The 13,432-nt window shown below is 39.0% G+C and overlaps 1 protein-coding gene across 2 annotated transcripts in view; it reads left to right on the top strand.

The window, feature by feature from the left end:
- The window catches only part of DSE (dermatan sulfate epimerase), a 34,718-nt gene that overhangs the window by 746 nt on the left and 20,540 nt on the right, over positions 1 to 13,432 (top strand). The window contains exon 3 of one of the 2 annotated variants that reach the window (XM_053974085.1): positions 12,015 to 12,483. In XM_053974085.1, coding sequence (XP_053830060.1) covers positions 12,068 to 12,483 — 416 coding nt within the window. In that variant the 5' untranslated portion in view covers positions 12,015 to 12,067. Of the gene's footprint in view, positions 1 to 12,014; positions 12,484 to 13,432 lie in introns of those variants that run through there. The other variant, XM_053974086.1, reaches the window with a different exon arrangement.

Genomic DNA, 13,432 nt, shown 5'->3' with positions numbered 1-13,432 from the left:
GGCAGTGAGTTGCAATTCCTATAGCTAGTATTGCATGAAAGCAGTGCATCATCACTTGGTGTGTCTCATGCCAACTCTTAAAATTCAGTTTGGTATGAATGAAAGTAACCACTCTTTCTGTTCTGTCACTCCCTCTTAAAGCAATATAAAACTGTGACATTTTTCTGTGTTTTCAAGTTGGAGTGGCTTGCCATAAGCAATGGCAACATAAAAAGTAGTCACAACTGAAAAAAAATGCAAGAAATATTGCTCAACCCTGGAGATTTTTCAGTCACACTAAGATCAACTGCAATTTAAATAACACTAAAATTTTAATATAGTCAAAACAAGGACAAAGAAAATCTCAGCCTAAATATTGCCACATTATGTTTATCATGCCAACTATTATTACTGCAGTATTTCAAAAAAGGAACAATTCAGCTGAAGGGCAGCAGTGGGAGTTAATAATTCAGATGCTGTTTATTACTCTGAAAGACTCTAGCTGGGTACCCTTGGGCAAGTCACTCCACCTCTCCATGGCTCTGTTTTCTTCCTCATAAAACAGATAAATGTGCTTGCTTGCTTCACAGGGGTGTTGAGAAGTTTAATTAATTAATTAGTTTCATAACTACTTGTAGAACCTTGGGTACGTCGTTCTACAGAGGTGCTAAGTATTATTTCAACTAAGAGTTTCCTTACTGTGTCTCATCACTTATACGTGTTTTTTTTAAATGACCTGAATTATTCATGTTTTTAGGGGAAGTCATCAAAGTAGCAGTTTTGGGTTGGGATTGTCTTGACGCTCTGTAAACTTCGCTGAGATGTGAAACCGAAATATACTAACCACAGTGTATTTTAAAGAGGCAGAGCTACTGGGCCTTTTAAAAAATGTCATTTTCTTGTTATTCGAAGTAAGAGCTTGCCTTTGTTGCTTTGTTTGAAGTATTGTGATGTTTTGCATGATTTTGAATTGCTGTGAGAAACACCTGAGTGCTCTTAAGAGAAGGATATAAAAATAGTTTCTAAACACATCTGCTTTCTTTACTGTGAACACTGATCTCAGAAGACACTTGGTGCTGATTTTCCACTACACATTGGTATACAGTCTCCTTTACAACCTGTTCTTTGGTTATAGAGAATGTTGCAAGAAAGAAATGCATAAGATGAACCATTGATTGCCTATGGTAAAAGTTGATAAATTTTGGTTGCCTAGGCAAACTCAGTTTTTATTGCAATGTATATTAGTTATTGTAACTAGGTATTGAGTAAATATCTGCACTACAGTGGTGAGGAAAATGCATTTTATTACTTGGCCAAATATTAGATGTGATTTTTATAGGTTGTATACAGTTGTAAGTAAAAATGAGTAGCTGAAAGCAGGTTTTAGAGTGATATCTTTGGTTTGATACTTTTTAAAGGCTCGTGAGGTCTGTGTGTACCATTTCTTTTCCTCAAGGACAATGACACCAAGTACATTAGCTTTTTTTAAAACTGAATTCAAATAAAACCTAGATCAGAGGTAGTAAAAAGTGGTTCATATCACCAGGCAGCTGTTGGGTTGTGAATGAGCATAGGAAGTTTATATCTTAGTAGAGAAATTATCACATCCATCAGTACCCAGCAGTCTGAGCAGTCAAATCTAGGGTTAAACGAGGAGGTAAATGTCCATAAAACTGAAGTGTCCCTTCTCTCAGAAGTGATTGCATTTAACTAAAATTCAGTCACATTCTTAGTTTGTGTATGGAAACTTGCACATCTGGCACCCACAGCATACTATAGCAATGAGCAGAGATAAATCTAGTTACTATTGCTATTGTTCCTGGATATTTAGCAAGAAATAGAGCCCTTTGGGACGGGGGCGGGGGTGGGTGTGCTGAAGGAATTAAAAAATAAAGAAAAAACCAACTTTCTGCAACCATTGTTTTCTTGCTTAGACTTGGTAATCCAAGTGTGTGGTGAGTGAAAGAGGTTATGACTTTTTCTTAGCAAATGGTGTTTAATTGGTAAATATGGCATCTTAGCAGCTAGTTTGTCCTGGCTGTTCTCACCTTCTTTGCTGTCTCTGTTCAGCTGAGGTAGATCAAAGAGCTTAGTTACAGCACTGTATTCTCCTAAATGTGTTAAATCATGGTGCCAGTTCATGTTCAAGACTATGGCCACATAAAATATAAGCCAGTATAAATAATTTAGTAATAAATAGTTTAGTATTAATAATTCTGCATTTGACTCCCTTTGAGCCAGTTTTCTGTTTACATGGGTAAACTTTGTACTGATGTCTCTTAGCCCACCTGGGATAGGGTGAAGTGTGACAGTGCTGCTTTAGTAAACCCCCCAACCCTTTTGCACTGCACTATGTGCTCAGGATGATAACTGGGCAGAGAAGCCTTCTAGGAAAAAGGAAATTTAGCAAATGCCACCAGAGATCTCTCTCATGAATGCTTTGTCAGTAAAAGTTTAGCAGAAGTGAAGTGTTGGTAATGGAGAGCTGACCAAAGGGGTCTGGTCATTTTGGGAATCACACAAAGGACAGAGTACTGGAAATGTTTTCTCACATCAGGTGCTGGCGTGACACTTTCATCCACTCTTAGGACATGGTCAGGTGTGGAAGCACAGGGACAATGTGACTATTATGCACACAATCTGAAATTACCTTTGTTTAGTCTTTCTTTCTGTTTTCCCCCTTGCTTAGACTCAGAGTATACAAGAGGAATCAGCAGTAGCATTGTTTAGAGTAGGCAAAGGACTGTAGGTTATTTGACTTCGGTAGGTGTTGTATCTTGGTGCAAGAGAAATGTAATTTTAACATACAAGTTCTTTTACCATGGTTGGCCTGGTCTATGTTTTTATTTTGTGGGGAGTTTTAATCAGAAATATTAAAAATGCTGAACATTTTATATAAACCTGGTATGCCTTCTTCAGCCTTCTAATGAAGTGGCTGCTAGAGTTGTTAAAGTGTTTTGAAAAGTTGTTCACAAGCATTTCTGTGGATATCGTGTTCCTTTTAATCATATCCTTGCAATCATGGTTCATCATACTTTTTACCAAAATGATCTGTCTAGTTTTAGTTCTGCTGTGAGAGCCATGCCTGCACAACTTAGTCAGAAATGAGATCATAAGATTCTAAATTTCAAAATTAACCCATAATTTAATGACTGTGTTGACACCTGCTCACAGATTGCTCATGCACTCTGTGAGTAGCTACATTTTGCAGGAATCATGTGGCTGTTTAACTCCATCTGCAGTTGAGACTTCTGCCTTTGAAAATGTAATGATCACTTTTTTTCAAGGCTTTTGTTAAGGGTATTCTGGGGAGCACTGAGGACAATAATAGCCCTGAAGGAACTACAGGACAATACATTTTATTGTCTGTCCCAGTTTGTACTCTGAAAAAAGCGGTTTCATCTGGGTGTGTGTATATTACATCTATGGGGAGAGAGAGAGGAGCTATATGCTCTATCTCTCTGTGGAGAAACCTTAGATAATGAGGTAGCAGCAGAATCGTATCAATAATAACGAACAACACACTCATCTGTAGAGAGATGCAGCTACCAGGTAGGGTGGTACAATTTAGGCCTACAAGCACAGTGACATTTATCCTGTAACAAATGAACCAGTGGTTCTTCTGTGTGAGTACACATTTGGAGTCTGCATACTCACACTCTACGGTTATCTGTAGATAATATAAAAGCAAGTGTTGGTTTAAATTGCTTAGATTGCAAACTCTTTAGGTTCAGAAATTGACTAGCATCAGCATCTTTGGACTTTGCAGGTGCTCCTGTATGCTGTCACAATAATTTAACATATATGATTGGCATGGTTTTATCCCAGCTGTCAACTCAGCCCCACACAGCCACTTGTTCACTCCCTTCAGTGGGATGAGAAAGATAATTGGAAGAATTAAAGTGGGAACACTCTTGGATTGAGATACAATCAGTTTAATAGATAAAAGCCACACAAAACAGAGAATTCATTCACCACTTCCTGTGAGTGGGCAGGTGTTCAGACAACCCCAGGGAAGCACGGCTCTGTCACATGGAATGGTTACTTGGGAAGACAAATGCCACAAGTCTGAATGCGTCTCTCTTTCTTCTTCTTTCCCAATATTGTATGCTAAGCATGACTTCATATGTTATGGAATATCCCTGTGGTCAGTTGGAATCAGCTGTCCTGACTGTCCCCTCCCAATTTCTTGTACATGCTCAGCCCCCTTACTGGTGGGGTGGGGGGAAGAGGCAGAAAAGCTCTTGATTGTATAAATGTTGCTCAGCAGTAACTAAAACATCCCTAAATTATCAACACTGTTTCCAGCACAAATCCAAAACATAGCCCTGTACCAGCTACTATGAAGAAAATTAACTCTTCACTAGCCAAAACCATCACAATGAAAATAACGACAAAATATTAATATAGTTTTGTGTGGAACACTGAGTCATAAACAGGATATGGAAACATAATTAAAATTAGTTTTGATCCCATAGCAACTGAAGGATATGATGCATTTTAGAATTCCTGTCTATTAATATGAAGTCCTGTGGAAATGCTTTATAAATAAAAATATTTGATATCTTCAGCTAATCAAGTTTGTAGACATAGATACAGAGAGTGAGAACTGGTTTTGTAAAACTCCAGCAGAATCACATCATTTGTTTGCAACATCTTGAAGACCATTGAAGGACAATTAAAGTAATAAGCAGGGAATAATAAAACTGTTAATTATACATGGTCAAGAACAACAAATGAGGGGACTTAAAACATTTACAAGTATTTGGAAGAGTAAAGGTTAAGGCCAGCAAAATAGAGTTAGTTGGAAAGAGGATAAAAGTTGAAGTCTGAAATTAAAACACTTGTTTTGGTATCAGAAGTTTCTGGTGTTGTAATCAGCCTTCTCACAAGTGAGGGAAGATGGGCGGCATGCAATTCCCTGGGGTGGATTAGGCACAAGGAGGAATTCTGGCAGCAGTAAATTGGCTTTCCCCTTTTGCATGTAGGATTATATTTTCCTGTCCTTTATTTGTACCTCCTGGGCCTTGCCATTGCCATGTGAAGTTTTTCCAGGTCCTCCTGCACTCCATGACCATACCACTGGATCCACACAGAGACTCCAGTCTGCCCCAGGCATTCTATTCCCTTGCTCCCTTCTTGTGGCGGGTGGTTGTGCCTTAGGGTTCTAGGCTGCTCTCAGAGGAAACCCTAAACATCGTTCCTAATACCTGACTCCAAAGGGTTCACAGCCTTACTGACCCCCAGTGGGTCTCTTTGAGAGGGCCAGGAAGACAAGTTACTTCTCAGTTATTGCCAAAGGAATATTGTTTCACCATCTGGATTGTGCAGGAGTTTTTGTTCTGTGTTTCTGAAGTGCCTGTTACTGTCATAGTCCTAAACCCCAGAGGTGCCCTACATGCTGTAGTAGTGTAACATGTGGATGAGTGATTTGCTTGGCTTCTGGGACATTAATGGAGCAAAGGTAGGGAGTATATCCTCTTGGCCTAGATGAAAATTCTCAAACTGCCTTCCTATAGTGTTAAGATCTGTGAAAACATTTCTAAAGTAAAAAACAAAATCTAATTTTAATTATTGAAATGGCCTTTTGAAAATATGTCAGCACAGGATACAATGCTGGTGTTCTAGAAGGAATCTTTCTCTGGTAGCTTATAGTTTTAAGCCTTCAGTGGTAAAAATGATTGGGCTTTCATTCCCTGAATGTGGATGCCTTAACAGGCATGTCTGTACTGGTTGGGAATGATCATCTGCAGGATTCTAGATGTCAAAATTACTTCTTTACTCATTCTATAGAGTGAGATATGGAATAAAAGATCCTAGTGAGGGTTAGGAATAGTATTGTTAGTGCAACAAAAAAATTACTGGGAAAGCATTTTTTACAGGAGGATAAATTGTAAATAAAATAGAAGGACATTGTAAATTCCCAGATTATGGTTGACTATTTAAATAATGTTTTAAATCATGCAGACTATTTAAATCATGTTTTCACTTGAGGCAGAGAGAAGGTTATACATTCAGTGTGTGTGTGTATGCCCTGTTAATTTCTATACACAGTGATAAAATAGACAAATAAGCTTTTAACTGGAAGGAATTAACAAATGAAGCTTCCATCACAGATGTCTTACAGATCCTACTGTGAACTTATAAAATTATTTTGCAGTTGCTGTCTTACCTGTAGCATGGTGGAGAATGAATGCAGCCCTCCATTCTCCTGGAATTATGGTCTGACACAGCTGTGTACTGCTCTGCACAGATCCATTTAATTTTGTGTTAGATCAAAGGACAGACACAAGTTTAAATCTTGACTGCTGACAAGATGGCATATACTGATAATCCCTATAGGAACTGGCTGTTTCTGGTTGCATTGGGATTTTCATAGTGCAGCTGTTAGTCAGACATAAAAGCTGATACAAACTTCTTTCAAGGTATTTCAGATCATTTCAGAACAAGTGCAGTACTAACACCTGGGTACCTGAGCTGTACTTTATTTACAGCAGATGTAATTCTAATTATATTTGGGATTTCAGTATTTAAGTTTTGAAATACCTTTGAAATTATATAATTGCAGCATGTTTTTCATAGTGAAAAAAAACAGAGGAAGAAATGAAGTAATGTCCCCTGGTGGTTAAGGTCGTAATAGGTGTTTTTCAAGTTTTAAGCAGTGATTTTTACACCTTTCCAGCTCCATTTTTATTGGAGAGGCATATAGTCACTGGTTTTAGCTCATCAGTCAAAAGGTGGGTGAAGGACTCCTGACTGCTCCTGTCCCTTGGGACGTGGGAGCTTGCCACCCTGGTATCCTGCCCCATAGCTTTGAAAGGGTCTCAACAGTACTGCTTGTTGATGTAGAAGTTGTACAGCATGGGACTTTGGTCAATAGATAGATTGTGATTATTACAGCACAAAGATAAGTTTATAGTTTTATTGGTTCTGCCCCATCATGCACCTAATTATGCTGTATTGGATATGGTTCTCTGGAACCAAATGACAATATATATATGGGAATTAGTCTCCATTGACCCATTCACCTCTCTGTTTTCATGGACTTACCCTGCATTTTTTAGTACCAGAATGTCACTGGATTCAGTTAGAAGACTAAATTGCTCTCCCATTCTTAAATATGTTTGCAAAATATCTAGATTGGTGTTAAAACTGACTTTGTTGAACAAAACAGCTCTTCAGTTGATGTAACTTGTGACCAGATGACACAAGGGAAAACTACGCACCACAGCTTTGGTCACGATGAAGAGACTAATTTATTTTGTCCGACTCTAATCTTTTATAGTTCTCAAAAGGTGCCAGTGGATTGGAGGGTGAACGTGCTACCTCTCCAACGACACTGGACAAACTACCTGTACATCAAATTTCTCTGCCTCTATGAAAGAATGCAAAACAATAGGTTGTTTACAGAAAGTTGTGTGGGAAAGTTCTCTACAAGAATGTAAACTCAGAAGGCTTTAGAAAACTCTTGATAATCAGGGCAACAGTAACTGGCATGATTTTAGAATGCTACCATTATATAATGGTACCAAAAATTCCAACTGATATATTCCATGTTATAGATTCTGCTCTTCTCATCAGCAACAAAGTTAATTGTAATGTGTGTGAAAAGATATTTCAGATATTTAGACAAAGTGCAAAAAAAAAGAGATCCTACAGAAGTTTGCTTTTCTCCGCTGTTATCTAACCTACTGCTTCTTGTGTTACATTTTGGCAGTTGCCAGCACTGGGACAAAGACTTGCACATCCCTCTCCATTTAATGGAACAATATTCCACACACATCTCATTGCAATGTTATCTATTAATTTCACAGTTTTGGTAGGACAGCATCTGTTTCTGATGGTTGACCATTTCTTGTTGAAATACCTACGACTTTCTTACCTGTTTTAGCACTGGGTTCTAAAATTGCTTATTTTAGGTTTAATACCAGTTCTTGTGATGTAATTTGTGACAAAACTGTAGTGACACTGTTGTTCAAAATGTAACTGCATGTTATAATATTACAAGCATTGAAGAAATGGAGTAAAAAAAGTTCATTTTCACTGTCAATAATTTGTGAAATTTACATCCATGCTGACTCAGAGGTCATTTTCTAAGGTAAAAGTTTGCGCACTGAACCGGAAGATTTGATTTTCGTCAGTATGGTGGAACAGATTTTCCTTTAAATATTTGAACACATTTCTTAGGCAGACATTTGTTTCTCAGGTATCTCAGGTAACGATAATGAGAACTGTAGCCTTTGTGGAAAATAGTAGCTTCCCAAAAGAAGACAAAGAGTCTGATGTGTTCATGTCCCAGTCCTGGGCTCTGGGAAGATCTTTTATTCAGAAACCTGAATAATCTATGGTGTTGTAATGCCTCCGTTTCATGGAAGTTTTAGTCACCTGAAATCCCACCTTTTTTGTTCCTGACTGTACATGTTGATGAGGTGCCCATGTCAGAGACGGGTCATGGCTGGCGTGGGCGATGCCAGCAGAGACACCTGCAACTTCTACTTTTTAAGAAGTGTTGCAAGTTTGGTCCCAGGTAAAAGCAGCTACAAAGCAGAGTGGCTCTTCAGAACTGATACTACAGAAAACCACAGTTCTTTACCTGTTTTTAGTTTCCAATCACCCACAAGAAGGTCAGATTGCTTCAAGGACAGCTGTGTAAGCTGGTGATCCTAACAGCACCATCATTTCCTCTCCCTCCTCCTCTGCCCATCTCTCACTCCTCTGCTCTCACTGATGAAGCGACGTCTCTGTGCACATGTGGCAGAAATAAATGGGCCTCTCTTTTCTTTTAAATAGTTTATTTGGTAAAGTTATCTGTATAAACTAATGTTTAGTTTAGTTAGTGGTTTCAGTTTTACAATGTTTTTTTTCTTTCTGCAGCTGAACATCTATCAGTCGATGCAGATGGGGAGAACTAAAATTGTTAAGATTTAATCTGTGTTGGGTGTTTTTTTTCTGGAATAATTGTTGTTTTTTACTGTTTGTTTCTACTGGCAGTGGAGTGGAAATCATGTAAATGCTCTTTCAATCTAGAACTAAATGACAACATTTGCAAAGCACACTGGATAATAGCATTTTCTTCCATGGGCAAGCATCCTTCATTCTCCTTTTAATTTTTAATACTTAATCAGATCAGGGTTTCCTAACTGAATAAAACCCCCTCATTTTCAGAAAAGGTTGAGTTGCTTGGTAAAGTTTTTCTTGGAAGATGTGGCTGGTAATGATGCAGTGTAATATGAGAGTAAGAAATTCCTTTAGCTTTAAAAAATGGTATTGTGAGTGCACGTTAAATGATCAGAAGGCCCAGACTCCAATTCTTTCAAGCCTTGTGTATCAGGCGAACTCGTAACGAGTTCACACACAACTGGTAAGCTGGAGCTTATGTGGAAAGTTATCTGCACAGATCCAGCTTCACCTTAGCTATGCTGATAATCAAGGTTCGGAGGTTTGCATGGAAAGAAGGTGCACTCCTTTCCCACTGCCTCCTCCCATCCATCAGTCACACCAGGCTGAGCTCTGCAAGGTTATGGGAAAGTGCTCACTGTCCTTAGTGAGTCATGGCTGCTGAGAGTTATTGTCTTCATATCGTAGGAAGAGTGTCAGTGTTTAACCGAGAATAAATGATTTTGTACTCCTGCTTTTGTCACTGCCTATTGACTTTCTTCCAGATCGTGACTTTGAATAAATATACAATAGGTTGGTTTTCCAGTTTTTCTGTTGTTAGCCTAAACAGTGTGGTGTAGTGGTTCCTTCTCATGTAAAGGTAAAAAAAAAAAAGGGTTTACTTTCTCAGTGAAATGTGCACATGAATAAAGGGTGAAAATGTGGGAGGCTATTGAATACTTCAGAGTACAGACTTTTTGGCAACACTGGATGTGTTTGATGATGGTGTAATGCTGGGAAATGTGTGTTCAGATTTGCAAAGGAGTTCTGGGAAACTTTACTGTATATTCCCTAATGGTTGGTCAGAAATAACTTAATTTAGGGAATACTTAAAACCATCCCTAAATTTATATATGTTCTTAATTGTCACTGATGTGCAGAACACTTACAGTAATCAAACCAAAGTAAAGAATGCATGAAGTCCTTACTGCTAGCTGGGGTTTTTTTCTGCTTGTGTGAACCAGGAAGTTTTTTCAATAAATGGCTAACACAGAAAAAGCTACAGGCATTTTTGGCTTTTTTGAGGTATTTTTTACATTCTTTCCTCTGCCCACAGTTCTAAAGGATCAGAGAGGCTTTAAAAATAAACAAACTGTAGTGGGTTTTTTATTATTATGACAAAGCAATTTTTTCATCAATTAAAAAATTACATCATGTTTCAAACATAATGTATTGCTTTGGCTGATTTTTACCTCCTTCCTGTCAAAATATACTGTTGTATAGCTTCCTTCAGCACAAAGAATACAAGTAGACTTTAGTAGGTCTGGATAAACTGTGGTGCATGTGTCTTTTTGTATGTGTGTATGTGGGGAGAGACTCTGTAGATGTGTAGAAGTGTTACCAAATAAACCAGCCTGTGATAATGTGTCCTGTAACATTGGTTTACATCCAAATCAGGGCAAAATGTACTTGCAAAATCATTAAAGTACTATGAAAATGTCATCTTCCGTTACGCTCTGTTTAAGCAATTATGCTGCTCGCTGTATTAGATAAATTTAAGCAGTTACAGGGTACAATATATTTGTAGGTATGAATTCGCAACAAAATTATGTATTTCTTGGCCAAAGATATTTGCTCACAAATTAATTTTAGTATCTGAGCACAAAAAATCTAGAGGGTCTGGGCACACAGTAGTCATGAAGGGTACTTGTCTGTCAAAGTTTTCTCATATTAATGACTTTGTTGAAACAGGATATGGGTCTCTAAATAAGGTTTTAGTAGCCTCAGTTTCTATTAGAAAATTTTGGCTCTGGAATAGGGACCTGTGGGGAGTAAAGTAAAAGGTTGCTTTGTACTTCAACTTCCTATAAGTTTTATGACTGAATCCTATGAAACTGGTTTTCCATGGGAGAAAAAAAGTATCTGTTTTTAGGTTTTCTTTGCTTCTATTTCTCCTTTTAATAATTGAAAACTACTGTTCATTATTTACATAAAAGTGTCTCACTTGAGCCTGCTTTTCATAACCTTTTCCCTTGTAAGAATTCTAGGAATTTGCTGGCTTTCCTCAGGGGGATCTTGGCCATGTTTTATCTGTGACTTTAGGCCAGATAGTTGATAATTTCTAGAAAGTAACTTACTATGTTTAAATTGCATTTGCCTCTGCATAGATTTCCCATTTGAGCACGTTTCAAGAAGAAATGTACATAGAAGAATATGCATTTTAATACAATGTTCAGCCTTCTTGGTAACTGGCAGTAAATCTCAACATGTAAAATGGAAAGCCCCTTGGAAAAAAATACTAATATGCAAACCCCTAAATGCCCGGAAGGCAAAGTATTTCAGCTGTTTTTCTAAGACTCTGCCACTTACTGTTTCCCTTTTTGATTCCTGACTTGCTCTTTTTATCCCTTTTTTTTAAATGAGGACGTGTCAGAACCGGAGGCCTTGAGCCCTGTATAAAGTGACCCCAGCACAAACCTCCAGCATTCCTCATCTTTCCCTCTCTCCAGCTGCTAACATCAGCCAAGGCAGCACGCAGGCTTGGCTGCCGCCAGCTTCCTGGCTCTCCCCCTTCCTCCTCCCTTCCCGCCCTTCTCCACTTGCCAGTACAGTCAGCGCTGCTTCGTATTAGGCACCATTGCAATTATTTGAAATCCTGAGTACAAGAGCTGTTGTTGTGTCCCTTCAGCTGGAATCAGCTACTAGAGGGCAAGGTGTGGGAATGAAGGGGCTTTCTTCAAAGTGTACAGCTTTTTTTGTCTCACGTGAATTGCTCAGTAGATGTTTCGTCTGACATATTCAAGTAGAGATGATTTGAAAGTCACCTGGAGATTACATAGGGTTCTTTAGATGGAATCATATTTCCTAGAGAGGCTCCTGAATGATAGGGTCTCACAAATTCATTTTCTAACTCATTCTTTCATGTCCATCTTTCACAGGACATTTCAAAGATGGTTTGGCTGCCATTGAGACCTGGAGATCTGATGCCACAATGAGGACTCACACACGGGGAGCCCCAAGTGTGTTTTTCATACACGTGGTTTGCTTTGCCTTCGCCTGCGGCGCCAGGGAGGACCAAGACACGATGGTTCCTTTTGTCAACGCCAACTATGACAGCTACCCCATGCTCTACTTCTCCAAGGGGGACGTGGAGACTCTGCGGCTCCAGGCCAGCAGCACGCACCAGCACATTGCAGCTCGTCTGATTGAAGCAGTGCAAACCATGCTGTCAAATCCCCTGGAGTACCTTCCTCCCTGGGACCCAAAGGAGTTCAGCGCTCGCTGGAATGAAATATATGGCAACAACCTTGGGGCCTTGGCAATGTTCTGTGTGCTCTTCCCTGAAAACATGGAGGCCATCAATATGGCCAAGGATTACATGGAGAGGATGGCGGCTCAGCCTAGTTGGTAGATTTTTGTCTTTTTTTTTTTTTAAGTTATTCTTACTGTATAAACTGCTTATAGTTGGAGGAGTGAGTGGATAAGTGAATTGCTTAAATTATGTCAGTTGCACTAATATTCATTCTAACTTGCTAAATGCATTTACCCTCATCTGGACCAGCAGTGACACACAGCTTTTCACCTTCACTGGACTTATCTTCTTGAAAGTTGATACTGAAAGGAGCATGATTCTTTATGTACCACCCTGTCTGCTGTAAAAAAACAAAAAGTAATCCAAACCCATTCGAAATCAGAAGAAAGCATTTCATATCTGTTTTTTGGCAAAAAGTGCTAAAAGTTTTACTTTATTTTTTTTTCCCCAGATTCATACATATCTTTTGGATAACTAATTCTTCCTTAGGAAGAATTTAGGAAAGGGGGACCTATGAAAAACGTATAATTAGGTGTAGGTAAAAATGACACTCTTGGGCTTCTGCAGTCTGCTCTGACATCTGTCTGAGCTTTAGTTCAGGCTGGCAGCTTCACTTGGCTGCATGGTTCTTGGGCCTTTCCTTAAGACATACTAGGACATGATAGTTGTCCATCTGATTACTGGAACTACCTGAGTAACTGGCATTTTGATGACCACCTCCTGGGTTAACTTGCCCTGGATGTGAGTTGTCATCCCTACAAGTTACTCTGTCTTCTCTGTGCCACACTCTTTCTATGGGAACAGAAGTTAATGTTCGCACTATAGGAGTGATTCTAGAGTTGGGACCTCAAGGTCTCCTGCTTTTCATACTCACCTGCAATTTATCTCCTCTTTTTGCTCAGGCAGATGCATTTCCCTTACCTCCCTGCAGCAGCTGCCACTTGGTGCACCTTGCAGACTAGGGTCCAGGATTGCTGTCACTGTTGAATAGGTCAGAGGGCAGGAATGTGGGTCAGGATAGTGGCATCTGCACAGGGCAGAAAG

Source organism: Vidua macroura, chromosome 3 (assembly GCF_024509145.1).
Source record: "Vidua macroura isolate BioBank_ID:100142 chromosome 3, ASM2450914v1, whole genome shotgun sequence".
Classification (NCBI taxonomy): Eukaryota; Metazoa; Chordata; class Aves; order Passeriformes; family Viduidae; genus Vidua; species Vidua macroura.
Note: the sequence above shows the minus strand (reverse complement) of the source record. Positions and strands in the feature narration are given on the sequence as shown.